General features: G+C 38.9%; 2 protein-coding genes across 5 annotated transcripts in view; one reads left to right on the top strand and one right to left on the bottom strand.

The window, feature by feature from the left end:
- Positions 1-7750, bottom strand: part of LOC113027050 (uncharacterized) — a 21784-nt gene extending 14034 nt beyond the window's left edge. The window contains exon 1 of one of the 2 annotated variants that reach the window (XM_080304881.1): positions 7729-7750. The gene's annotated coding sequence lies outside the window, so the exon portion shown is untranslated. Of the gene's footprint in view, positions 1-4496; positions 4736-7728 lie in introns of those variants that run through there. The other variant, XM_026176466.2, reaches the window with a different exon arrangement.
- On the top strand, positions 4732-26631 carry cpt1ab (carnitine palmitoyltransferase 1Ab (liver)). Of its 3 annotated transcripts, none has more exons than XM_026176468.2 (19): positions 4732-4866; positions 10948-11112; positions 11548-11690; positions 12808-12979; positions 13469-13570; positions 13990-14127; positions 14244-14321; positions 16352-16459; positions 17090-17177; positions 19760-19955; positions 20604-20792; positions 20891-20996; positions 22668-22781; positions 23046-23210; positions 23726-23857; positions 23986-24138; positions 24297-24410; positions 24596-24688; positions 24791-26631. In XM_026176468.2, the coding sequence occupies exons 2-19, from the start codon at positions 10972-10974 to the stop codon at positions 24875-24877; spliced, it is 2319 nt and encodes a 772-aa protein (XP_026032253.1). In that variant the 5' UTR covers positions 4732-4866; positions 10948-10971; the 3' UTR covers positions 24878-26631. The 3 variants fall into 3 exon arrangements, with proteins under 3 accessions (XP_026032253.1, XP_026032252.1, XP_026032254.1); XM_026176467.2 differs by lacking the exon at positions 4732-4866 and adding an exon at positions 7866-7998; XM_026176469.2 differs by lacking the exons at positions 4732-4866; positions 17090-17177 and adding exons at positions 7866-7998; positions 17633-17717.
- Positions 26632-27875: the final 1244 nt, after the last annotated feature.

Consider the following 27875-nt stretch of genomic DNA (forward strand, 5'->3'; position numbering starts at 1 on the left):
GCATAGAAAATACAGACACAGACGTTGTGGCCCAGGGGGAAACATCCAGAGCTCAGGGACTGAGAAAAAGCACAAAGGCTCAGAATAGCTTGCTGTCCCTAAGGACTTTTTTGTCCTGCTGCACTCTATATTACCCATGTCCCTCTGCCTTATCGTTTTTCCAGAGAGAGCCACACAGAACATAGATTATACCAACATTACTCACCATCCAAATGTGCCCTTTTTCCTTTCATGACAAAGAAAAAAACAAGATGGAGCAGGAGGAAGAGGGCTCACCTCACCTTGTATCACTCAGACTGAAAGCAGTCTCTGTTCATTACTGTGGCTTGAGAGCAGGAAGGGGGGGTCTAATTATAAAAATGACCACACAAAGTTTTAGATGCTAGAGAAGCAAGCCCATCGCAGGCCTGTTTCCCAGAGTGCAAGCAATTTTTTGAGGAGTGGTATGAGGAGGACAAGAATGTCAAGGGAAGAATATTTATAAACACAAAACCTCAGATCCTGCAGAGAAAGCCACATTCTCATAAATGGATCCTCATCTTAGGAAAGACACAGTCACAACATAAGTGGTGTAGCTAGAAAACCCCCCAAAACCCAACGTATATCCACACTTTAAATAACTACTGTTGTGGTAATGTTAGTAAACTCATACGTGAAGCTGAATGACTAATAAACAGAGAAAAACAGGTTTTAAAAAAAGCAATGCTTAAATCATGCTGATGATAGACAGATCTCATATTTAACCATTTACAAAAGCAGCTTGCTGCACAACAAGCGTCCTTCACCAAATTAAGAGCAAACGCTCAGGTCACATTACTAAGTTCAAACGTAACCTCTGATACAGCTTCCACTCTTTACAAACCATTATATTTTGCCCACCACAGCACAGTGCTAGGTTTTGGAAAGCCAAATAGATTAAATAATTCAAGAAGGTGAACACAAAGAGAGGATGTTACCCAATGAGGAAGAGCCGACCACGGCCAAAGTCAAAAGCTGAAGAAAAAAAAGAAAAAATGCCAGGCTTACCGTTACACACGGCGCGTGTGATTCGGTCAGTTTTAAGATTGTTTACAAGAACAGAAAGAGAGGATTATGGAAGGGGGACAGCATACACTGGAAGGACACTTAAAGCAGTTCAGCAAAACGAGGTTAAGTATTTGGGGCAAAAACTAATTTAAAGTGGCATCTAGAAAAGACACAAACAGAGCCAATCATAGAGGGGAAATTCCAAGATGGTCCGTTTTAGCCATTCTACAAAAAACAAACAAACAAAGATTTCAGCTATTATCCCATGAACCGACCACTCGTGTCCTCATGGGTGTAGCAGTTTTCAGCCTGAGTGACAATTTACAATCTCAACAGTGGTGTGACCTCAATTTCACTAATGACGGAGTGTGGGAAAAAGAATTGGGATCATTTATAGACAAACTAGCTCATGCAACTGTCAAAATGAGTTCTCGCAGAAACCTAGTTTCTTGCACCATGATTGTGATAAAGTAACATACTGATCAAATGCTAAAATGCTGTATTTGAGACTTAAGGATTATAATAGTGTAAAGTAATTTTATTACACTGGTATCTATAATCTATTTGCCCTCTTATAACTGCCTTCTTAATATGATCATCCTTGTGTATTAATATAATTTTAAAAGGTGCTAACAATCGCAGTCTTCATAAAAGCATCATAAATGCCCCACTATTCTGAGATATTCACGGACTATACTATTAAGTTCCAATCCACTGGATGACTTTGGCTTTTCTGTGCAGAGTTTTCAAGTTCTTTCTAGGAGTGCAAGCACAGGTTTGGCAAATGAGGAACCCAAGTTGTATGTAGGTGTGAGTGTGACTATGTTTGTCTGTATGTAGCCTGTAAAAACACAGAAAAGCTATTCAGGGTGTGCAAAGGTCTATTACGCAATGCATGGTGACACAAACTCCAGGATCTTGTCACCCTGAAAAGAAAAATGTAGAATACTAATGGCTGGGGATATTGAAATATTTTGAGGAAAATCTTACTCATTTCTGTCCAAAATAGCTTCTGTGACATCTACCCTACCATAGATTATGATTGAATAATACTGTCAGATGAAGGGATTTTGACCAGCCCATTTGTGATATCTCGACCTAGCATGGCTCACAACACAATGTGCGAGACATTTTCATACAGATCAACAAGCAGTGTTGCAGCTTCTGGTTCTGATGTAGCTCTCATTTGAAATAGGCCGGACAGCTTTATGCACGATACAGTAAATAAAAGAAAAACAAAAAATTAGACATTATTTTGTTGGTTGATAAAAACAGACCAACACCTGGACTTGCCTCAAGTGTGCCTCGGAACAACTTTTCATAAACATAGCTATAGCCTATACTACTAAGCCCCCACACGCGATATGGTACACCTCCCCAGCTCTGACCACGATTGCATTGCAACAAGATGATCAGAGATTACCTGTAGGTGGTTTAATCATGTGACAAGGCCACTGAAAACCTTTCACGGGTTACACTATTGGGGTAAAGTGTTTCTTTTTCTTCTTTCTTTAAAAGGCTGGCAAAAGGCTTCACTATTCGGTGCTTTTTGTGACACTGGCCCATTTGTAAGCCTTTGGAATCTATCATAAAGCCGCCATTCAGACCAACAAAAAGACTATTGTTGCTTCTCTGCTGTAATAATATTATCCCAACAGAAAACAATGCAAACTCCTGGCTGAAAACGAACATGTGAACCATAAACAGACGTAAATGTTGTATCAGAGTAAAAAAAAGAAAGCGTCTGTGTTTATGGTTTATTTGACTAAAGCCAATTATGATCCTTTCCTCCAAGTGCTAACCAAGGGATTTACTTATTATCTATAATACCGCAGAACATAATACTACATAATTGCTTTTAAGTCTGCTAAGCAGGGATATAAAACAGCAAATTTATAAAAGCTTAATGAACACATCAGTGTTCTAAAAAAGGCAAATTCTAGTGAGTCATTAGGAAAAAAAGACAAGGATAATAAAATAAGGGCTCACATGCTCTGCCTCACATGTGGCTGACATCCTGCTTGCAGTCAGAACAATGTTTAAAGGGAAAAGTTTTACTCACACACATATCCTAAAGTCATCATGTGCTGTTGGACTCTAGATCAAATTGACGGTTTGAAAACGATGAGATCCACGTAATATTCATTTTTGAAAATGCCATGCCCTATCTGTAAGTGCACACAGATTTACAGATTTATTTTTCTCATAAGGGAAAATCTAATATTAAAGGGTGGTTGACTTATTGCTATCTCAAAAGCTTTACAACATAAACCAAATGAAATCAGTTCTTAACTAAAATAATTAGGAACAGATGCAGGAGATAATTAAAGAGGCAGGAAATTGTGACGTATGGGTGGGGTTCTCACAACAAGAAGCAAAAACATAGAAACACCTTTCTGATATGAACAGAAAGCAGCATCTTTAAAAAAAACACAGCTGTGAAGTGTGTGTATGAAAACCTAATATAGCACTGACTTAATACGCCTGTACAATACTTCTCATGCTATTACCAAGTACATATTTAAATTAAAGAGGTAATGTGCACATCTGTAATATGAGTCTGCAATCCAACACAGGAGAGCTAGAGCTGCTGGACATCTTTCACTTGAGTCTGTCTGTCTGTAACCTCCCCCCACTCCACATTTGAACCAGCCAGACTCCCATTAACCTTCCAGAGGGGGGACCAAACACGGTGTAGCATGACATACAGACCAGCTACTGGCCTACTTTCGGATGCTGGAGTCTGCTTTCTGAGTGGTGGGATATTCAGAGTAAACCCCAGCTGGCTCCAGTTAAAAAACTATGTCGCTTTTCGGACATAAAACGACAGGACATTGTGTCGAACACAACTATAGTTCCCGATTTTGACACTTCTCTCATACCTGCGAAGCATACATTAACACAATGCGGAACTTAAAGATGGTAAGAGCGAAACTGATTAAGAAATGTCTTTGCTTCGTGAGAAAAAACCCCAGACTAGTGGTGTTCGGGTGAAACGCCAGATAATTAAGGACACCGAGTCATCTTCCCTGTTCTTAAACACTTGTCTTGTCACGGTTAACACGTAATTTAACAGCTGGAAAGCTCGCGAGAGTGATGCAAAATCAGAAATTCCCAAAAATGAATACCGCTCCTACACTTCTCTTAACCACAGAGGGTTTGCGAAGTTAGCCAACTTCTCTCACCATAAACCGTATCTGTTCCCTAAAAAAACCCTAAAACATTCACGAGCACAAACCTTCACTTCCATTAACGGTTAACACGAGCGCTTTCTAACAGCCCTGCACGTGCGACTAGTTTTAAAACGAGTGAACAGGGGTTCATTTACTGATCTCTAGCTGGTTGCGCAAGTTGTGAAAACATAACAGGACAGGAAAAGACAGTAACAAACGGGTCGTTTCGTTACAAGCGCTAATCAGATGGAGAAGACAACACAGTGTGTCAGAGACGCTAAAGCTGTCTCCGCTCACCTTTTGAAGTGACTTCTCTGTTGCCGCGCTGTACAAACTACATCCACTATTCTCATTCTCTCCCTCGCTGCGAAGGGGAGCTGTCACACCGACGTTGCCACCGCGGTAAAGGCTCGTCCACGAGTGTCGACTACCTCCGCTCAAATCGATGTTGGTCAAACGGACAACCCCTCCACCCCTTCCTCCCTCCTCACTCAGCCCTGCTCCACATGCCGCGAGCGAGTTGGCTGCAGCTGTCTGACAGGCTCCACACCAGTGACAGCGTATGACGCACGCGCATGAGCAGCCGTGGGATCCTTACGTCTCCGTGAATCCAAAGTTTGGACGTGTTTTTCGTGTTTGCACGGAGGAACGTAAAGGCGAACACACGGTAGGCTGTCGATTTTAAGTGTATACAAAATGTCAACAAGGGAGCTCTTGCGTCGTTTCCCTCATATTGCGTTCATGTCCTGCGCGTTCAGAGCGGAAATCTCCCCAGCTCGCGTACTGAGCTTGCGTACTGAGTTGTCAGAGACGAATGATGGAAGCGCTAAGGAAGGCTATAACAATAATGCATCTTAACGCACTGGTGTTCTTAGAGAGTTTGTAGAGTATTTGACTTAAAAAGATCTAGGAAAATGAATGTGAGAAACTCTGTCCAAAAAAAGTCATATTGCGCCCTCTGTTGGATAAACAGTAGCTATGCAGGTGATACTGAAAGCTGAGCTGCATCCCATAAATAAGGTTTGGGTTTTTACATATTTAGACAAGCAGACATTTGATCTTCTAAGAAATGCTCAGTGATCAGGGATTTTATTTTTTCCCTCCTTCGGCTGATGCACTTTTTTGGAATTGTTGCTATGGTGATAAAAAGCAGCACCAGTCTCCATCTCACCCTGTCCATATCCTCTTCTGTCACACCAACTCTTCTTGACTTCATTCATGAATCTTCTCAGTGGTGTTCCTTATTTCTTTGTGCTTTGCAACTCAATATTCAAGTATATAGTAAATGGACTGGCACTTGTATAGTGCCTTTCTATTTAATTTGAACATGCAAAGCGGTTTATACTTCAAGTCTCACACTCATGTTCATACAGTGTTTTTTTTTTTATCAATAACTAAGCAATTTTATTTAACACTCACACTTTGATGGATCCAATGCCAATACTGAAGGGTACTTCGACAGGGGTACTTCCAGATTTATTTTTTTAACCTCCTAGGACCTGGCGTCCACATATGCAGACATCACATTTTGGGTTATTTAGACTAAAATACTCAATTTTGCTCTACATGGGGCTGATATCCACTTACAAGGACATTATACTGCTACTGTTCTATCAAAATTCTAAACGAATATCCTCATATGTGGCTCTTATTTTTCTTAAAAACAAAAATAAGGTAAAAAAAAAAAAATCTGCTAATTCTTTGTTTTTACATTGGCCCCAAAATGCCCAAATATCAAAGAGAAATTAAAAATGCATGCTGTGGAAGAGTTTGGGTCTTAGGAGGTTAAGGATAAATAAGAAAAGTAATAGATGGAAATTTAATTATTTAGATCTGTGGTCAAACAATGCCTCACAATATGGCCTCTCAAAAATGTTGTGGATATATGATTCAAGGGAGGAATTTTTATATTTAATGCTTAAATGTTTATTTCTAAGCTATCTGAAAGAACAAATTAATAATTCCAGGATGCCCAAATGCAAAATGTAAAAAGAAGTTTCCAAGAGAATCCCAAAAAAGGTTTATAATGACTTTTGCAGCTGGTTAAGTCCAAGATTACATCAGTTGACATGTATTAGAAGCATACCAAAACAAAGCCTTTGTTGATGGAACATCAGAGCAGAACTTCAGCAATAGTGAGCTCTGGACAAAGTGTCAGAGATGGCAATGTTTGGCAGCAGTAAAAACACAAATTTCTTCCAGACAGAAAACTTTTCAACAACTGTGACACAATGGCAGAAACATTATAGATTGCAGTTGCTTCATGTCCTTCGGAGCTGGTCAGTAAGCAGACTCTGATGCAGTTGAGGTCAAAGCAGAAATAGTTCTTTAGACTGTAAAATAACTCTAAGCACACTAACAAATTAAAAATTAAAAATGACAAAAACAGATTATAATCCCTTTAACATGGTGCAGCTTTTTGGTAGTCTAGTCTTGGTGTTCTTCTTTATTTTTTCCCTTTTTAACTATGTGCAGGCCTACTATATAGGGCACCAGCTTTACCTTTCTACCAACAACTTTGCTGCACTCACTGCCCAAAGCAAATACGAGCATGCACTAAAATTTTCCTGGACTTGAGTAGAAGAAAAACAAAGGATATTTGACATTTTTCACTGTGACATCAAAATTTCAAATCTAAATGGGCTGATCCAACAAGGAGAAGGGTGGCAGAGCATCAAGACACACCTCCTGCTGTTACCTGATGATGCATATCTCTTTATATTTTAGTTTGAATAAATAGCTCAGCAGCAGAAGCTACATTCAAACCTGTGATGGACATGGCTTTTCCACCAGGAACAACAGTAATGAGTCTGTTTAAGACAGTGCCCCAACTACTGCCAATGCTTTATCCAACAAAACAACCCATCCACCTTGTCACCTATACAAACAGTGGGTGGCTTAACATAAATTCATTATCAGCTATCAGTACACTGAGAACTGAAGAAAGCAGTTTATTTCTATCAAACATACACTTTCCCCAACATTATCTCCTCATTCCATGTATTGGATATCAGTGTGGGGCATTGAAGCTTGCCAAGAACAAACAATGAACTCGTAGATACAAGTGGCGTTCCCAGTGTGGAGCAGTGAATGGAATAACATTGTTAGTTGAGAGATATTGAGTAAAGAGCCTCTTTGACCTACAAACTTCATGGAGGAATGGAGTTTGATTTCCTGACACGTTTAAAGAAAAGTAGCTTACATGACCAGGGCAAATTTTCATTTTGAGGATGATCATAAACTAACCAGCTCAAAGATCAACAATGAAGAACTCCACCCACCTCACCATCAAGGGCAAATTCCATATTCTGCACCCCAAACACTCATTCAAAAGCTGAAATCAGAGCTCTTCCACAACGGATCTTACAATTTGACAATTTTATATAAAGATCATTTATAACTTTGCCATAAAATTCAGTTGTACACCTGTCATACTGTAATAAGCATTAAACAGCCTTATCAGCTCTAACAAGATTGCACCATGACATTATATTCAACCCCATACACTACTTAACAGCCCACATTTCACCTGTTATGGCATGGTCATGGTGTCACTGATCCCATCTCCAGCGTAATGTCTTTGCACAGGTTACCAGCTGTCATAGTTTCTGTAGAGCGGGAGTCCTCAGGGGGGCGCTGTTTTAACCACCTTTATATACGGAGGCCGCCGAAAATTGAGATATGTGACGTAGCAAAATGGGCAGTCCGTGTATACAAGTCTGCGCTCTCATTCATAAGGAGTGTTAAACGTTAGCAGTTCCTGCCGACAGCCAGCCAGAGTCACATCCTCCTCACAACTGTAAGTTTTGCTCTTCCACGCTGACAACAAAGCTTTGTGCGTATTTTCTTTTTCTTAGTGCGTAGCGGCCTCTCATGACACTGTTTTCTTTCTCCGTCTCTCTTCTGTGCTCCTTTGGAATTAGTTGGGGAAAATGCAGAGCTACGTGCGCTACGGGGGGAAATATTACAGGCTAGACAAGTGAAATCTGTGACTGTCAATTTGTTGCAGTACCTTGTCGGCGTAGTGTGTGGAGCTGTGAGGTGTTTGCATGGCGTTCAGGCCATTTCCCTCACCCACTCACGCAGCTGCAGGTTTTCTGTGTGGCAGCTTGGCCTACAGAAACCAGAGATCAACTTCAATGTAAGCATCCTGCCTAAACCACTGAAACGGTCCATTGCACTCAAAGCTATTTTAACAGCAGGTCATGGGAATGCATGTCAAAGAGGCCTCTACTGCATATCTGTATGAATATAAACATTTCACCTGTCATGACTTTTCTTTCTTTCTTTGTTTTTGATATTGCTTCTCATGTTAGACTCCCCTGGTGATTCCTATGTTCTTGTTCCTAACATTTATGTCGGCAAAAGTCCAAATAAAGGCCTTTTAGTGGCCATCGCATTATAAAACGCATGTAACTGTAATGTAGAGTAACGCGGACGTGAACCTTAGAGAGCAAATTATTTGATTGCACCAGAGGACACATGTAGTGAAGGGTGTGGGTATAAATGTCACCTACCTGTGAAGGTCAGCAAAAGCTGGCTTGTGGTGTCCTTGTTGTAGGAGCGTGTTTACATTCATAAACTACAATAAAACACAATTTATAGGACCGGGAGGGTTAATTATTTGTTATTATAAATAAATAACACGTACTGTGTTTATGTCCAGGTTACACACTGGTGACCTAATTTCACTTAGACCACGTGGGAGGATATTTGATATAATTTTACAAATGTAACCGGCATATGTGGGCCTAGCTTATGAGCCTGTAAGTGTTCGGTAATGACGGTTGGTTTTATGGGGTGAGTGTGGTGTTTGCAGCCATAATGATAATGCAGACAGTAGTACAGTAACTGCATAAAGACAAGGGCTAGTTGCAATGGTTGCAAAGACCTAAATGTTTATCGCCGGTTATACGACATCCACAGCAAAGGCTATGTTTTCAGTGGCTCCTTTGTTACCACATTTGACTGTGCTGGGTGGCACAGGACGATTCTTGAGTACTGTGTTGCCAGTTTTACGCGGCATCTAAGCGGCGCTGTGCTGCGACCTTTCCCCTAGTTTCTGCAGCACAGGGTGGATCATGTGATGTTGGAAAGTAGCTGGGGGGAGGGGACTGGCTGCTGAAACGCTGCTCTGTGGATGCTGTTCCTTCAGAGGAGTGGAAGAAGCGACGTGTACTGCTTTCAGAGTGCTCTCATTGAATGAAATAAAAGTGGACCCTGTAACAAAAAAAGGAAAAAAGATAGAAATCCTTTAAAAGAAGATGGTCTTTGCAGAGAGACATCTCTTTGGAAATAAGGGCTTCATTAATTTTCTTCTGAATCTGTAAAACCTGAATCATGCTAGTCATTTTCAGGTTTATTCCATGGTAAATTTATGACAAAGCAGATGATCTGTGTATTAGAAGAATTATTTGAGGAAGTCTTATAAACTATGTTTAAAATATAACAGAATTTGTGCACAGCTTGTCAAGTTCATTCATGTTTCTTCTAAGCCAATAAAGCATTTTTAATTCAGTTGCTTTCTGTTTGTAGCAAGAAACAATTAAATCTAAATAAAAATATATATCCAGGGCGCTAGCAACTGGTTCTCATTTGTTCATAAAAAAGCATCATGTTAATTGTTTTCTTGGTTGCCTCATAAATATACAAACTACAATGGAGTCTTTTATAGTAAGTAAGCTGGAAGACCCACTTGTTCAAATACAATAGACCAGACATTGCTTTGATCAAGGTTACTTCCCAGTGTTGCCTTTTACTGAGACAAGTTAGTTTCAAATTTTTCCAAAACGAATGGGTGGGGTAGACAATTATGGTAGCTGAAAAGATTTACTTTATTTATTTATGCAGCCATATCTTGACTAGGGTTGACGGTTTTAAAACAAGACAGGCCTCATGCCAAACATCAGTTATGTTGGACTACCAGTATAACCAGTTCAGAGTTCAGACATTTGTAAGGGGTCACCCACCTGTGTGTGGCCTCTGATCTCAGTTTGCAGGAGCCTGTTTAGTTAAAAACATACACATGACTTTCATTTTGTGAAGGACGCTAATCCAATCACAACAGTTGCTAAAAGGGATACACAGTTTTTTATGATCCTTACCAAGCTGAGAGCAGTGCCCATTGTGAATTCTTTCTAATGCAAAAAAGTAATAATAATAATTAAAAATGATTTGTGCTTTAGTCACAATTTCTATTTTTGAAGTGGGTTTTTAAAAATATTTGTGTCGGTGCTTCCTCACATGACAGATGGATTGCTTTGTGCTTGTGCACAACTGCTCCACATTTAAAACTAGCACTAGTTTTGCCTTTAAACCTAGATTGTGTGAGTGACTGTGCAGGTGTCAGTGAAACTGCATTCAACTGTTTTAGAAGTCCAGCAGCAACCCTTTTAACCCTGTGGCTGATTCCCTGCAGATAAACAGATTACATCTAAAAATGGTAGATAATCGGCAGTGTTGGACAAATGCTTTCAAGACACTGATAGAAGCTGAGGGATAGTTCTGATATTTGGCTTACACCAATCATTCACAGCCTTGTCTAGAGATCAACACGCTGTGTTGAACCTTGTAGTGTGTAACCACTCTTGAAGTTACTATCTGTGTTTAGCTGTGTGAAGAAGAGTTTGTAGGAACAAGAATGAAGATTTGGATCAGTTGTTGATTGACATGGTCCTTAAATCTTTGGCATAAACTTTATTCAAACTCTCACTTTGCTAATATTACTGTTTGCTCTTACTGTCCTCAGTGACCCTGTACATCAGTAGCCACCATGGCAGAAGCGCACCAGGCGGTGGCCTTTCAGTTCACAGTCACCCCTGAAGGCATTGATCTACACCTGTCTCATGAGGCTCTTCGCCAAGTCTACCTCTCTGGCATCCACTCCTGGAAGAAAAGATTTGTTCGCTTCAAGGTGGGAGGCATTAAAATAACCAAAGAGCAAAGTTCAGAGGTTTTATGTATAGTAATGGCTATGCACACAACATTACAGCTCTTTTCTATTTAACATTACAAGATCCCAAGTAATTCTTTGTTGTTTATTAGGTTGCTCACACTAGAAGGTCATAGACTCTCACACAAACAGTCAGCTGTGACACTAACCTTCCTGCCCGTTCTTTGTGTCCTAGCCTTTGGCCTAGTTATCTGTTTACACACCGCCATAGTGAATGACTCAAACCCAAAGACCTGCTAGCATTTTCACACATTCCTCTTTTGTTTCATGTATGTAATTAATGATTTGTCACATGTATCCTCATGACTCATGATAACATGTTATGAAGTAATTTAATTTTATCTCCTTGGCCCTATATGACCTCTTTAATCCCCAATTTGACTTACATTTCCACAGAATGGGATAATGACTGGTGTGTACCCGGGCAGCCCAGCTGGGTTCTCCATAGTGGTTGGGTCCTACATGGCTTACAATAAATTTAAACAGCTGGATCCATCTTTGGGGCTGTTTACCAAGCTGGGTCAGCATATGCCCATCAGGTAAGCTGATCCCACGGGGTGATATCCTGGTATTATATGGCTTTTTGTACATTTTTTTTCCTATTAAAAAATAATAACTTTTATTAGTGTTTTCTAAAGTAGATTGTTTCTAAGTATAACCCTAACTACCATGCGCATTTCTTTACATAGTGGCACAATGATAAGTGAGAAAGCAGGTAAACAAATGCAGTGGGAATTAGCTAGGTGTTGTTTGGCTGGAAGCAGGTATTTTGCCAAATGCGTTGGCAATGGAGTGTGTTTGACTCATACTTAAAGATGTTACAACATTTGCAATAATGCGCATGCTTCATACAGGTCTGTGTGTTACATGAGTCTGTAAACTAGTCTGTTTGCTACACATTTTCTTCCAGCTACCTGCCACAACTGATTTTATAATTTGCCAACAATGTTGATCATGTTTAGTAATACTGTGCAACCATGTCTTGAACACGCAAAGCCTTTAATGTTTTTCTTATCCACAGTGCTCTCAAGTCAAGTCGGCTGTTCTTTGATGGTGTTTTTTTTTTTTTTTTTAATTTATTGAAGAATGTCTGAAATATTAAGAGTACTGGAACCTTCTTTTTTGTTTTAGTAACAAGTACAACCTGTTGGTGTTAAAATGTTTGAAACCTTTAAGTTACAAGTACAGAAAAATCTACTGCATGATCAGATCTGTCCTCATTAACCTTGGCTACACTACATAACAGCGGTTTAGGACTTTACTGCTGACAGTAAATTCATCAAAATGTTTTAGTCCTCCTATCAGAGCAAATAACATACATCATTTATCAGTCATGAGTCAGTCTGTCTTTGCTGACTTTGGACATCGCCAAGTCAGGAAGTAGCTGTGTGACAGTAATTGCCCCATGTTTTCACTACGCTGTTGTAGTGTAGTGCAGTCTTAGATTGCTCATTTGGCCAAGGTTGATAATTAATTGTTTATACAATGACTTTGAACATCATAGCACTTTACTTATTCTTCAGTTAGATTACTAACTTACAAAAACATACTTAGTCTTGTAAAGCCCTATTAAGCAAAACCATAATTTGTGTCCACTCTGCAGTTAAAATTTTAACATTATATTGTCCTTCCTCCTGTTTCGTTCTCTGTCCACAGCCGATATATGTCCACAGACAGCCAGAGGATAGTCGGAGGAATTCTAGTGGGCACGAGCCTGTGGGTTACCATAATAATGATTATGAGGACTGTCCTCAAGTCCTTGCTGTCATGGCATGGATGGATGGAAGAACGTCATGGCTCCTTGTCCTGGTCGAGTCGCATTTGGATGGTGAGATAATGTGCTCCATTGTTCCAGTCACTGAAGAGGAGCTAATTGGTAGAATGTCATAGAGATTGACCTTATTGCCTTGAATAAACAATGCTGTTTTTGCAACAGTGTTATTAAGCACTTGTGAGTGTCTTCACTGGTCATATGCTGAATAAAATGTTCTACATTAAACAGGGCTGAGGTTTTATACTATATTTTAAACATTATTATAATCATGTGTGCTTGTTTTACTTATAAGATGAGTTCTAAACAGCAGGTAATTATTGCTAAATTATAATGCTATTAAGGTTCAAAAATTAGTCACTTGCTATGACAATTAGGTCCAGGCAGAGATACAATGCAAATCTTGTGGAGGCCATACTCAAAGTGCTACTTGTGTCATCTTGTTATTTACTGCTGGTTATGTCTTTGGACTTTGCCTCGTACCTTGCTGGTTTCCAGGTGAAGCAAAACATCACTTCAAACTGCCTTATCTCTCTGCTTATCCAGGTTCTAGTGAAGGTGTTCTCTGGCCGGAAACCAATGCTGTACAGTTTCCAGAACTCTCTGCCACGACTACCTGTTCCTTCTATCAAGGACACCTGCAAAAGGGTAATTTCTTATCTGGTGTTTTTATCTACATTGATGATCATGCTGATAAAGGTGCTAGGCTTTGGACTGGCACCAAAGTTGCATTTTGAAGAGCAAAAAACTTCTAGGTTTTCATTGAGGATACCAGTTAAGATTACCACCCCCCCCCCCCCCCCCCCCCAAAAAAAAAAAAACCAAACAAAAAAAAAACCAAACATGCAATATACTGGAACTGCATGTAAACAAATCATTTACACATTCCCTCAGGCTTTGACTCTGTGGTGCAGGGCAGTGACTGGAAAGTGATCTTCTTGCCTGTGATTGTCTGTCTGAGAAGACACTGTGTGCTCCTTTTTTTTTTCCCTGCCCTTTGTGCTCTTTGTTAAGTCAGATACTCTTTGCTTCACTCTTTCTTACCTTGATTTTTCTGGTGTTTTCAGTACTTGGAGTCAGTGCGCCCACTGATGGATGATCAGCAGTTTGAACGAATGAAAGGCCTGACTCAAGACTTTGAGAAGAATCTGGGTCCGAGGCTGCAGTGGTACCTTAAACTCAAGTCCTGGTGGGCGTCCAACTATGTGAGTTCCTCTTCTCTGACTTTTCACACTGTCATGATTCTTAGGTCAGTCTTACCCTGAAAAGCAATGCATTGAAAACTTCTGTTTGTTCCCCCCCTTCTCTCTGCCTGTCACAGGTCAGTGACTGGTGGGAAGAGTATATTTACCTGAGAGGCCGTGGACCTATCATGGTGAACAGTAACTATTATGCCATGGTAAGGCAACTCCACCTCCGTTAGGTAATAGTGAGGTAGTCTCCTCATGATGGTCTGAGTGTTTGAAGGCATTTTGTGTGTGGGTTTTTATTTTTTTCCCTGACACCTGGCTAAATCCCAAAAGCTCCAATTTGAGCAGTTTTCATTTTAACGTGACCCGTTTATCACCACTTTGACCCCCAAAAGCGTGGATGGTTGTGAATTGCATACAAACCCTTTTAGCCTTTTAATTATTAACTCTTTGTGTGTGATCTTTAAGTTTTGCAGAGTAATCAGCAGTTATCTTGTGACATACTTGTTACACAATGTTGTAAAAGAAAAAAAACTGTAACGCAAACACTCGAGCAGCTTCACGGCACTATCTGCAAAACGAAACTCAACATTTGAGACTAATTTATTTATTGCTACTATATATATACTGGATAAGAACAGCACAAATAACAAAAAACTACGACCTCTGAGTTTATGATTTTGAATGAATGGAACGAACACTTTCAGTTTGTTTCTACGTGTGAACTGTCTAAAATGTAACTCAACTGTCTTCCTTTAACTTCGATTTTCATATTTGGCTTTTGAATGAGAGTATTTCTGTGCTACACACATAATCTAATTTGTAACTTAGTGTTTAATAACTTGAAATCTTTCTATGTACCCTAATGATATGCATTCTGCAACATTAACCCTCGTGTGTCCACGAGTAATAATATACTTTATTATAATTTCTCAGGGCAAGTTATAGCTGAAGTCTTGTAGTCTTGGAGTTAAAGACGTCAAGTCTTCAGAATCCTGGCAGCCAATCACCTAATTACAGCATCTGTACTTTGTGGATGGGTTGACTAGCCGCAGTGTCTGCATAAATCTAAACCTCCCATTTTTTTACCTGGATCAGTGACAAAGTCAGGACACTGCAAATGTGTCAGTTGTGTGCAGTTGTTAATCGTAAATCTGTCACTAAAACCGGAACAAAAATGGATCCATGCTCTTGCTTACAAACCCTCTTTATACTCTATGCAAATTGTCTTTGACCAAAATAACTACAATGAATCAAAGGCCAGATTGCATTTGTATCAATTCTAGCTTTTACCTGTTGTAAGAACAACACATTATCTGAGGTTTGATTTAAGCTAGCTGCAGACTTCAAGTTCAAAGACCAGTTTGCAGACTGAGTTGTACAATCTAGATCACACCTAAGATCATTTTCTTTGGATTTTCTTTTTTAAGACAATACAGTATGAATAGGCAAAGTGTAAATTGACATAAAAGACACATTTTCTCATCATCTGACATAGTAAACAACTCATCCTCTTAATTAAGTCACAACTCCAGTGTGTCCAAAAATTAAAACCACACGTGCTGCCAGATGTATAGTTTAGTGGATAACACATTCGGCTAACATCTCGAAAAGTCTGTGGTTTGAGACAAGTCGAAGCGCAAATTGCTGAAAGTGTTGGAAACGAAAGGCATCTAGTGAAAAAAAATTGTCAGATGTGTAGATTATTCTCTTGTGAGTAAGAGAGCAAGAAGGAAGGAGTTTCTATACTGTCCCTGTTCCCAGATGAGCCATCTCAGTCTTTAGGCTTACATATTTGAAAGACTAATGGTGCTACAACAGGTTAAAACAAAACAGAGCTGCAAATGTTTATGGTATTGTTGTAATATTTAGAACAACATATTACTCAATAAATTAATCAGCTATCAAAAGTACAAGTGCACAGCTTTAGATAAGACGTTGGCAACTTGCTTAGTGTGATCTATCGGTGGAACTACAACAATAACAATGCCAAGAATTTAGCACAGGATTCACTGCACTACGGTACACACCTCACTCCACATTGAGTGCACCTTCAAAACTGGTCACACATCTGTGTTTACCAACGATGAACAAAGATTCAGTTAAAACAAAGCAACAATCTGACTTTTTTAATGCACAGGTTAAATGTGCAGCTTAAGTGGTAGTTATTATGTTTCTGTTGCCTCACAAGCTGTAGGAAGATGTGAGAACTTCTTATTGATCATCTCTGTTTCTCCAGGATTTCCTGTACGTGTTCCCGACCTCCGTCCAGGCTGCCAGGGCAGGTAACGCCATTCATTCTATCATGCTGTACAGGAGAAAACTGGACAGAGCTCAGATCAAACCTGTGAGTACAGAGCTCCTCTGTTTGACATTTAATGATTTGTTGAACTATGTGAAGCGTACATAGTTGTAATATAAATTTCCTACTCATTCACACTGGCTCCATGTAAATATTTAACTCATACTTTACTGATTAATAGGTATTATCTCAGTGTGTTTTCCTTTTAAGTTTACAATGAAAAGCTGCTTATCTTTTAACGACCATTTCTTGTGTGCTTTGATGTAAGTTTGTTATCCACAGTCTCACGAATTATTATATTTATACTCTGTCACCCTCAGCTCACCGTAACTAACCATGCACTGTGCTTTCTGCTTGCTTGTTTGAAGTGCAGTTGTAATTACCAACAATGCAATATCACAGGCATTTTCTAAAAGCTTAGTAAAGAAACTAACCCACCCCAGTGCCATTTATTCCTGCATCCCCGTCAGCCCCTTGCCTTCACCAAGCTGCATGATGCCTAAGTGCAAATTCTTACACTTGCACAATAGCAAAATATGTTGTGAAAATGCCCACTTACCTTTCACCAAATCCAACTGTATGCATTTATGCAAAGACCATTGCATGAGCTAGCTCTGTTACAGACTCACACTCGATTGTCTCTGTTTTACTGTTTTGTGCCGGACGCTGCGTTAGATATACTTGCTGGCGAACAAGGTTCCTCTGTGTTCAGCTCAGTGGGAGAGAATGTTTAACACCTCCCGCATCCCCGGTGTGGAGACAGGTAAGAGGAGGGCACGTCTCCATCGTGCCCTCTCCCCCCTCTCCCCTGTGACCCTGGTCATGTTCATTGCAATAGCCTTTGGAAACCCTGATTACTATACTCGTTCTCATCAGCACAGCCCTGTGCTGTTATTGGCTTTAATACATAGGAATGTTCACATTTGTTTAGGTGATACATTATGTCACAATATTCTAAAAGCTTTCAAATTTCTCTTAAAAAATACTGTTGCATCAGGGCTTTGCTGGTGTATTTGAGATAGTAAGCCACTGGTTTCTGGACTCCGCTCATGTCTCTTTCCCTGGAAACCTTGCTTATCAAACCAATCCTCATCACTCCCACTGCACTTCATCCAGTCTCCTGGTCATGTAGGTGTGTGTCTGCTGCGGCTCTCTCTGGGATTTTAGTAAATTAGTTTGTCATCTCTTTGTGTTTGACTCTCCCCTTTTGCTTTTCAGCTCATGCTCCTACACACTATTCCCATGTGCTCAGCCCAATACGAGCATATGTTCAACACGACTCGTGTCCCAGGTGTAGAAACAGGTAGAGTCTTTAGCTGGCGCCTCCTCTACTCCAACTGTACTTTTCCTCAGGACATTTGTCCATCAGTTTGAGTTGGAAGTCTGACCTCTATGAATTGATAATGCATGTGTGCTGCTGTGTGCACATTCTAGGACTAATTTGCATGTCACTGAAATATAGTTCATAAGTTTTAGAAGACAAACAGTCTTAGATAAATAAATAAAAGAAGTATATTTTTCATGCAAATAAAATATGCAGAATATGTATTTACTATAATACACAGTTTACGAAAGAATTATAAGAATAATGTTTTCACAGTCCTGGAAAACATTAAGTACACTGTTACTGCTGCCATAGGAATTAAAGGAGTTAGTAGTAGACAGGTGCAGTTAATCAAATGTGATTAATTTGTCATTAACAAGTGTGATCACCTGTATAAATTTAGAACTTGTTGTTTTCTTTCTGCTTGCTGGTCTGGAATATTCTGCTGTGTGTTAACACAGTCTCACAGTCTTCCCAAGAAGGGATGCCTCAGCAAATTAACCCCAAGATAAGAACGTGCAATGGTCATAGAAAGTGCAAAAAAACACAAGAGCTACATCTCAGAGTCTACTCTTAGTTTCCATGTTAAATGTTAAAATTCATGACAGTGCAGTTAGAAAATAAATATGAAAATAACTGTGTCAGGACCCAAAGAGAGCTATACATTAATAAAAAATCCTGCAAACTGCAATTAACTAAAACAATGCTGTCAAAAACAGTGGGATGTATTCATTTGTTTTAAAGTACATGACTTTACCTGTTTTTAAAATGACTTAATTGGAAACTTTATAAAAAAATGGATCAGATTACATTGTTCTGGCCTTGTAGATTGAATTTCTGTAATACATAAAATTATTCTTTTTAAACGTAATTTAAGAAGTAAAGTAAAGCAGTGAAAATCAGCAAGTGTTTACTTTGATTCATATTCATTCCAAACTTTTTGAGGTGCCGTGTTTACAGGCACAATGACGTGCACGCAACTACTACAAAAAATAAAAGCTTCTTAGAAGAGGTAAAAATCCTCTAATCAAGATTACGAGCAGTTAAGTTTAAAAACTCAAACCTGAAAGACTCGAGGCCAAGACAATAATAAATGTACAATAATAATAAATTGTGTTGCTTAGCAGCCACATGGGACCCAGCAGAAGGTATTTAACGCTACCTTTTTAGACTGAAGGCATTTAAAAAATAGAAAAATGTAGTGTGCTTTTAAAAATAAATTTAATAAAATAAGTTGTATTCAGTGTCTTTGTAAGCAGAAAGATCTGAGTTGCTGCAGTGATTAGAACGGCTTTCCAATTCAGCCCTGTGGTATACTGGGCCCAGAATACTCATACTGATGGAGGTCCTTACTATAAGAAACTACAGTAGGCTAAATATTATTATTTGGCTTGTTCTTGGTGTAAGTATTTGTTTCCCTTTATCCTACCAGTACCAAGTACATTGCTTGTTTGAGTGCTCAAGCTCCAAATTTGTAGTAAAATAACACAGTAGCAATGAGATTATGCAAGTAAAGCTTTGAAACTGGCTTCCCACATTTGTTCACATTGTTGTTCAAACAAGCATTGTGTTCCCAACTACATTCTTGTTCCCAGTCCTTCCCTTTTTCATCCCACTTGCTGCACTCCTCATTTCAACCCGCCTTAGTTTTTGTATTGTGTAAATGAATTATGTTTTTCTTTTAAAAGAAAACTGGATATCACATCTTTTTACTTCTGGGGCAAATTACTGTTCACTAACATCTGTATTGCTACCAGAAATAAAATAATGCAACATCCACTTGATATTTGATATTTCTATAATTATTTCTCCTTGTTGGCATTAAACAACATGCATTTCTGATTATACACACAAGTCACCCACATGATGTGTGGTATGCAAGTTCTTTTATTTAAAAAGAAAAAACACAACACATGTACAAATATAAATATACCCTTCTCCCCCACAACCACAGATTTTCTTCATCTGTCTTTCTTGTTTTCCTGTTTTCTCTCTTCCTGTCATTGTTCTTTCTCCACTAGACACCCTTCAGCACGTGAATGAGAGCAAACACATAGTTGTGTACCATAAGGGACGTTACTTCAAGGTGTGGATGTTTTATGATGGCCGGCTGCTGTTGCCACGGGAGATCGAGCAGCAGATGGAGAGGATCTTGGCAGACAAGTCGGAGCCCTTGCCAGGAGAGGAGAGACTAGCAGCACTCACTGCAGGGGATAGGTGGGTATCATTGCAGAATAAGCTGGAGCCAGGATTGATGAGGTCACACAATTTTACTTTTTAATCTGTAGCATGACACGAAGTACAGCAATGTAGGCAATGCGTGGACATTTACAGTGGTCATAGGCTGAATCAGTGAGTTTGGTATTCTTCAAAAACTCCTGGTAGAACTTAAACTTTATTTTGAAAGATATATTTTAAGAAATTAAAAATGTGATTGCAAATTGCTATTTGAAATAAAGAAAATAAACCTGAAATCAAAGAGACATCAAAGTCATGTTAAAATAGGCTAATAATATGGGCCTGGGCATGTATCATATTTCAAGCATGGCAACAAGATTAACCACTAACTTGTTTTGTTTGAAGTGCAGCTGTAATTAAAAAGCAATTTAATTAAAAGCGATTTCACAAGCATTTTGTAAAAGCTTAGTAAAATACATTTTTACGGAGTAATAAAGAGTGTGGTGTTGACGGCTCACAGTTTTCTCATACTGACAAAGAAAAATGTACGCGTATTTATGTAAAATGACACTTAGCTCCAGCTTTTATATGCTTTCTGTTAGAAAGATTAAAAGAACATATTTTACACTCATGCAGTTATGTCTATGCTTTACTTTTTGAACATATTTTTTGTTTTTACCTTGTTAGGACACCGTGGGCAAAGGCCCGTGAGATGTTCTTCAGCCGTGGAAAGAACAAGCAGTCTCTGGATGCTGTAGAAAAGGCAGCCTTCTTCCTCACCCTCGATGATACAGAGCAGCGCTACGATGCAAAAAACCCAGTCAAGTCTCTGGACATTTATGCCAAGTCCCTGCTCCATGGAAAATGCTACGACAGGTGGAGATAAACTTTATAGATTTTATGGCCAATTTTCAGTAGGTTTGTGGCATTAACCTGTTTGCAAATTAACCTAATAATATTTTGTAACCCTTCAGGTGGTTTGATAAGTCCTTTAATATGATAGTTTACAAGAATGGTACGATGGGACTGAATGCAGAGCATTCCTGGGCAGATGCTCCGATTGTTGGCCATCTGTGGGAGGTAAGTCACTGGTTTTGTGGAAAAAAGTAAATACGGTATCTCGTAATATCACAAGAAATATTATATAGTTAAAGCCGTAAATATTTAGGCACAAGTTTTGTCATTTTAACTCTGCACCACTACAGATCAAAAGAATCAGAGCAAAAACTTTAAAAGTAACCAAACCAACAGTCTGATGCATTCATGTCTTAGTAAATGAGTAATTTACTGGTGAGCAACACCAAAACACCTGGACGACTACTAAAGACAACCAGTACAGCCAAGTCAGGAGGTAGACGTGTTATTGTTAAAATTGTTAAAATCTACCATCTAAAGATGCCTTCATGAAGGTAAATGCAGAGGATTTGCAAAAAGTGCACTTGTTATACTTAAGAACAAGGTCAAGTTATACTTGTACGTCATAAAACATCTAAAGGACCTGCACATTTCTGGAAAAAAAATGTAGACAGATGAAACCGAGCTTAACTTGTACCAGAATGATGGGAAGAATGGGAAGTATGGAGAAAGAGAGAAACAGTTTATGATGGACATGTATGGCAGCCAGTGGAACAGGGTTACCTGACTGCTGAATTCAGCATGCCCAGGATACCTTTCTGTTATCTGGATTCACTTACTCTAAGCCTTGGCAATCAGGATAAGCATTCACATGAAGCTGGTTATCAGCTTGTGGTGCTGCTGGCAGCATCTAACCAATCTAAGAGTCATCATATGATTATTCTTCTACAGAAAATGATCCCTATGAGTGTCACCTACAAACTTACTACAATAGCTGCAATTCCAGTAGTGTAAAAGAGACTTGGCAGCAGATTAGAATGAAGCAGAAGAACATTTTCTAAATCAACAAATTAATGCATGGACATTCCTGTGACAATGTGACGCACAGTTTGTGCTTTGTTCAGAAGTTTTATTAAGACTTCACAAGCATATAATATATATCCCCAGCAGAGAATCTATATCACATGCTGTGAATAAAAGAATAAGTGCTTCCAGATGACGGAGTCTCTGCAGACTGCAGTGACGTTTGGCAGTAAAGTTTGAATATGAAAACAAAATTCAAACATAGGCTTAGTTTACATGCAAATTTGATATGTCCCTTTTTAGGATCATATGTTATAGAAAAACAAATTACTATTGCAAAACTGTGGCCAACAAAGCTGCTTCTGAATTTATTACTGATGCTCATCAGGGAAACAGACTTTAGACACTACTGAAACACTTTAGACCCTCCTACACTCCCCGCACTGTCCAAGAGACTTCTAGGAATGGTGACGCTATTTTCTGGAGAAAATTGTTCAGTAGGTGGTGATTTCATACCTGCTGGTCTGGAACAGTTCACAGCATAAGTTACCATGGCAATATACCCTGCAAGAAGTGAACTACCGTAGATCTCAGGCCGTAGATCTCAACTTAATAGAGCGTGCTTTTAAGCATGCAAGCCGCATCTGAAGGTTACTGCTGCAGTAAATGCCTAACACAGCATCTTAAGTGACTCAGTAACTCATTCAGTTATTTACTGATTTTTTTTTTTTTTTAATCCAAGTGTTAAAAAGGATTTTTAATTTAAAATTAGTGTACGTGGTGGTGTACAGAAGCAAAATTGCAAGAAGACATTGCAAGAAAAACAGCAGAAACTTTTGAGTGAGATGAGTTAAAGTGTTGACTCTCTTGCAGCATGTACTTTCCATGGATCCAAAGCTGGGATACACTGAAGATGGTCACTGTGTTGGGAAGCCCCATCCTAACCTGCCCGGCCCTCAAAGGCTGCAGTGGACCATCCCTGCTGAGGTAGAAAATCTTTTACTTTACACCATAATTTTATATTAGCAGAACTTGGATTCCCTCTTGTGGAAGCATAAGCTAAGTACACCAGAGTGGATGTAATTAACTATATAGATGTTTGTTTATTGGATGTTATTTTTTGGATTTAAATAGCTTCTAAAACTAATCTAATAATTTAATCATCTTGACGTTTCTTCATAAAATGCATATATATAAATAGATATTTTTGTCTGAGTAAAACATACAGTTATGTTCCCTTTATTCCTCTAGTGCCAGGAGGCCATCGAGAGTTCTTTGACAGTAGCCAAAGCTCTGGCAGATGACGTGGACTGTCACATTATCCCCTTCACTGACTTTGGAAAGGGGCTGATTAAGAAATGCCGCACCAGTCCTGATGCCTTCATCCAGATTGCCCTGCAGCTGGCCCATTACAGAGTAAGTTCCCGCATCCTACCATTTTTTTTTTCCCTGTTCATATCCTTATCTGAAATAAGTTTTTTTTATATATATATTACAGAAAATATTATAAAATCAATCTCATATTTAAAAGTGTAGATGTAACTTCTCAGAAGCCAGCGCTTTCCAGCCGCATGCAATTAAATTAAGTTCCAGCAGAGGGCAGTCACAACTAGCTGGCCAGCATAGATTTGTAGGCAGTCAAGCAGTGTTTAGTGGATTTAATAGCGAATTAAAACTTTTATTTTTAATTATTCATGTTGCACTTTAATTAATAATATGACACAAAACATTGGTGTTGCACGTTAGTTGTGGTATGTTTCTTAATTTGTCACACCATTTTAATTAATAGCTAATAATAATACATAAACCTCCTAAAAGCCGCAGGCCTTTGTAATCATTTCTACTGTTAATGCATAAAAAAATATATTTACATAAAATGTTTTCTCTTTTTAATCGTGATTTAATTAAATGTAATTCTACTCTCTCAACAGGACAAAGGGAAGTTTTGCCTGACTTATGAAGCCTCCATGACTCGTATGTTCAGGGAAGGTCGAACAGAAACGGTGCGCTCCTGCACCGTGGAGACTTGTGCCTTTGTTCGTGCCATGGTCGGAGATGAGACAGTAAGTCCCCTCCTTTCATTTATGTGCTACCGATTTTTTTTACTTGTTTTTTCACTTTATTATTGTTATTGTGTTATTAAACTATTTGTCATATTTCACTTCTATTCCTTTCGTATTTCTTTCTACAGAGAGAAGAGCGTCTCAGGTTGCTCAAGCTGGCGGCAGAAAAACACCAAAACTTGTACCGTTTGGCAATGACAGGACAGGGCATCGATCGCCACCTTTTCTGCCTCTATGTGGTTTCCAAATACCTCGGAGAGGATTCACCCTTCCTGAAGGAGGTATGAGCTTCTTTTCACAAGTTTTGTGTGTTACAGGTACTCGAATAATGCCCATAATTGCTCTTATAAACTTTTTCATACATAGAAAAAAGTTACGAGCGAACGACCAATACAATAATGTGTCTTAATCTGTGGATTTCACAAATCTTTACATTTAGGTCCTGTCTGAGCCATGGAAGCTGTCCACCAGCCAGACTCCTCTGCAGCAGGTTGAGCTGTTCGATCTGGTCAGACACCCAGAATATGTGTCCTCTGGAGGTGGTTTTGGTCCAGTAAGTTGTCCATCAGCTTTCACAGTGTCTTTAACAGCTGTTTGTGTTAGTTTTCCTGCAACAAAACACATAAGGTTGTATAATCCTTAAATTAGAAAAAAAGTTGAAATATTAAAGCAATAAAAATGTATTACTGTGTATGGGATAAGCTCAGAGTCTACTCTCTCGCTTTCTTTGCCCACAAGGTGGCTGATGATGGTTATGGCATCTCCTACATCATTCTTGGTGAGAACCACATCAACTTCCACATCTCCAGCAAACACTCAAGCCCAGAAACTGTAAGTTCACTAATTTTCCATTTTTTTTCTTCTTTAATGGCCATTTTAAATGAAAAAGCTTACTGGAATCTTCTGCATTTCTTTCTTCTTTTGTTTTTTTAGGACTCGCATCGTTTTGGGACCAACATCAGACAGGCCATGCTGGACATCCTGGGTCTCTTTGAGCTCAACAACAAAGCTTCCAAGTGATGGCTGTCTTTGCTGGTGGAAGGCTATGAGTAACATATATTCAAAAAAAGGTTGTATAGAGTCACTTGTTGGTTTAGAGGTTATATTTATGTTAATTGATGTTACAAAAATAAGGATGATTGAAAGGAAGCATTATCGTTAATACGTTTGCAAGGCACTTATGTAAGCTGTATATTTAGGCGTAGCGAGTAACCGGTGGTGTTGGGTACAGGTAATGCACAGATCAAAGTTGGTTTTGGTTTTTTTTCACAAGACTGTACATACCGGTGCCTTACTGACCCACTAATGTAAAAAGGGCAGAAAGGGCGTCTGAGATCAAATCTGCATTAACATATTTCAGCTAAAGGCTTGTTCAGTGGCATCATCAAATACTTGAATTGCATTTTAAGTTGCATGATGGTGCAATATCTTTATTTCTGTTCCCATCCAATGCGTTAGCTTTGTCCTTAAGTTTCTTTAATGTCTTGCAGTTGCAGCTCCTGAAGCACTGACCAAAGCAGCAAACTTGATGTTGAATTTCATTAAATTTGCATGCTGTGTGTGCTCTCCATTATTTCATAAAGTGAGGTTTAAAGAGAGGATGATTCTGAACGTTTAGCAGCTATACCCAGTAATTTCACACAGACAGGAGTAAAGTAAGGTGTCTGTGATTGCAAAAGTTATAAACATTCAGCTTGGATCAGAGTAGCGAGCCTTACATCACTGTAATGTTGAATATCAACACGTTGCTACTGTCTTTTCTTATTCCAAGTGCACAGCCAGTGTTTTTGTTCAGGTTTGGCATCTATGACTCTTATTAAGTGGCGACAAAGGCACATGATTTTTTCTTGTTCGTTGTTTTCATACTCAGGTTTTGCTAACTTGGCCTAGTGTCCTAGGGTGCTGGCTACAACACTGAAAACGAGTGCTTTTGCTAACATGTAAATGTGCAACACTAGACGTTGAAATGCAGTACAATGCCAATGTGATTCCAGTGAGATGGTAGATAGCATAGCGTGAAGTTTGCTGTTGAAGTGAGAGTTCGTAAGACAGGGAGGTGTGCGTCTGGATTGAATCTGACAGCGTGAGGTCAACAGTGACTTTACTTCTTTTGTGAGGGGTTGAGGGGGGGAAATCGCCAATTAACTGTACTTTAGCTCTGTTGCGCACTCCATCTCTGACCCTATCATTCAAACCTAGGAACTCCAGACTACCCGTACAGCCTTTTGTCACCTCAAAAAAAATTCTGTAAACTTTTATGAGCAATCGGATTGTTGGTTATATCAAAGCAGTGTTGCAGCTGTTGTTTTTAAGTCAAGAAAATCACATGGTCGGTTTTTTGGTCTCTTCAGTAAAGTTGGATATCATTTCTTCTCTTCAGCTATTTTTTAAGAAATGCAAGTTTCTAGTCATGTATAGGAATGCATTTTTTAAATAATGTATATGTTGTCAGTCCATCATATTTATTTTTTCAGGTTTTAGCTTCTGTATTTTAACACATCTTGGTTATTTGACAGCGGATCGTCACAAATGATGACCCCTAAGTTAAGGTTTTGCTGGTTTAAGAAAAAACATGGATAAAATGCTTCCTTTTCTTTTGTCATGACAGTTTTGTTATCCCAGACTAGTTTTATCTAGACCTCATGTTTACACTGCTGCATGTTTTTGAAGATGAAGCTGTATATGTTTGCCTTTAATTTAAAGAATTGTTAAAAGACAAGCAGCTGATATACCAAATTATGTTTGAACAATAAAGTAAATGTCAGATGGCTGCATCACCTCTGAGGTGTCCCTTTTTGCTTATTACGCTTAATACATATCTCTCCAAAGAAAAGCATTTTACTCACCACACAGCCACTGTGGAGGCTGCGAAACAGTCATTGGAATTGTTCGATTTATGGCCAAAGACATGGCATCAGTTTTTAGAATCAAGTAAAATAAAGACTAATAATCTTTGTGTATTTATTCCTCAGCATAATTTAGCTTTAAGGAGTTTTTGGAGTAGATTTGCTCATTTTAGTTTAGCTTTTATTTCAGTATTTAGTCTTTTTGTAGTGTGAGTGCTATTGTTGGTTGCTCTCTGAAGTTGTGTGTAATTTACTCAGCTACATACGGTCACGGGTCACTTTATTCAGTATACCTGTTCCAGTACTACTTATTAATGAAACTAATGAATCTAGAGGCTTAGTGTGGCACAAAGCATCTTATCTAAAGAATGTTTACTGCATGATCACAGTAAATCGAATTGAAAAGCACATTCAAATGTAGGCCAATTTTTAGCAAGTATTTTTTTTCCCCCACTCAGGTGGGAAAAATACTTTCTATATTTTTAAATTTCTATATTAAAATTCTGAGCATATTTGATACAGTGTATCAATATTTACTGTTATTACTGTAACAGCGCTAATGTTTTAATTCTCCCATTAGACAGCACTAAAACATAGCAGTACTTTGAGGTAAACCCTGTACACATTCATAAAGGTTTTACTTACTTGTCTTCTATACTGGACATCATACACCACTAGTAGTGCAGGAAAAATGTGTATTCCTCAGCTGGTTGGTGAGGTCGGTTCCTGGAAGTTGCTGGAACGAGGAAACCGGTCACAGAAAGAGCAGTGCATCAAAGCTACTACTACTAATTAAAAAATAGTTATCATATTCAGGGATTTCCAAAAGTTATTGTGTTTTATCCTCCAGCGACCATGGATAAATAAAGTCATAAAAGTGTATGTGTTCCTAAAGTGATATATTTGTAACCTATTTCAAAATCCCCCTAAGCCCAAAGGTCATGTACTTTGCACCATGACGATTGTTTATCCCTTGTTTGCATTTTACTTTAACTGCAACCGTCTCACCCCCATCTGCATCTAAAGGTCATAGCTATGTTCATCAGCTTTTCTTAGTTCTGACAATTTGTAAACCTCTTGAAACTGGTCTGGTGTGAAAATGAGATCTTTCCTTCCTTAGCTTAGTGTTTACTTAATAAAAAGGAAGCTGGGTGATGGCATTAGCCTGCCAT

The sequence above is a fragment of the Astatotilapia calliptera genome, chromosome 7 (genome assembly GCF_964374335.1).
Source record: "Astatotilapia calliptera chromosome 7, fAstCal68.1, whole genome shotgun sequence".
NCBI classification, from domain to species: Eukaryota; Metazoa; Chordata; class Actinopteri; order Cichliformes; family Cichlidae; genus Astatotilapia; species Astatotilapia calliptera.

Bases quoted from the DNA above. Each gene is read 5' to 3' on its own strand.
- cpt1ab (XM_026176468.2), top strand. From the start codon at position 10,972: ATGGCAGAAGCGCACCAGGCGGTGGCCTTTCAGTTCACAGTCACCCCT. The intron at 13,571-13,989 runs GTAATTTCTTAT...TGGTGTTTTCAG, and splicing joins TCAAGGACACCTGCAAAAGG to TACTTGGAGTCAGTGCGCCC. The intron at 19,956-20,603 runs GTGGGTATCATT...TTACCTTGTTAG, and splicing joins GCACTCACTGCAGGGGATAG to GACACCGTGGGCAAAGGCCC.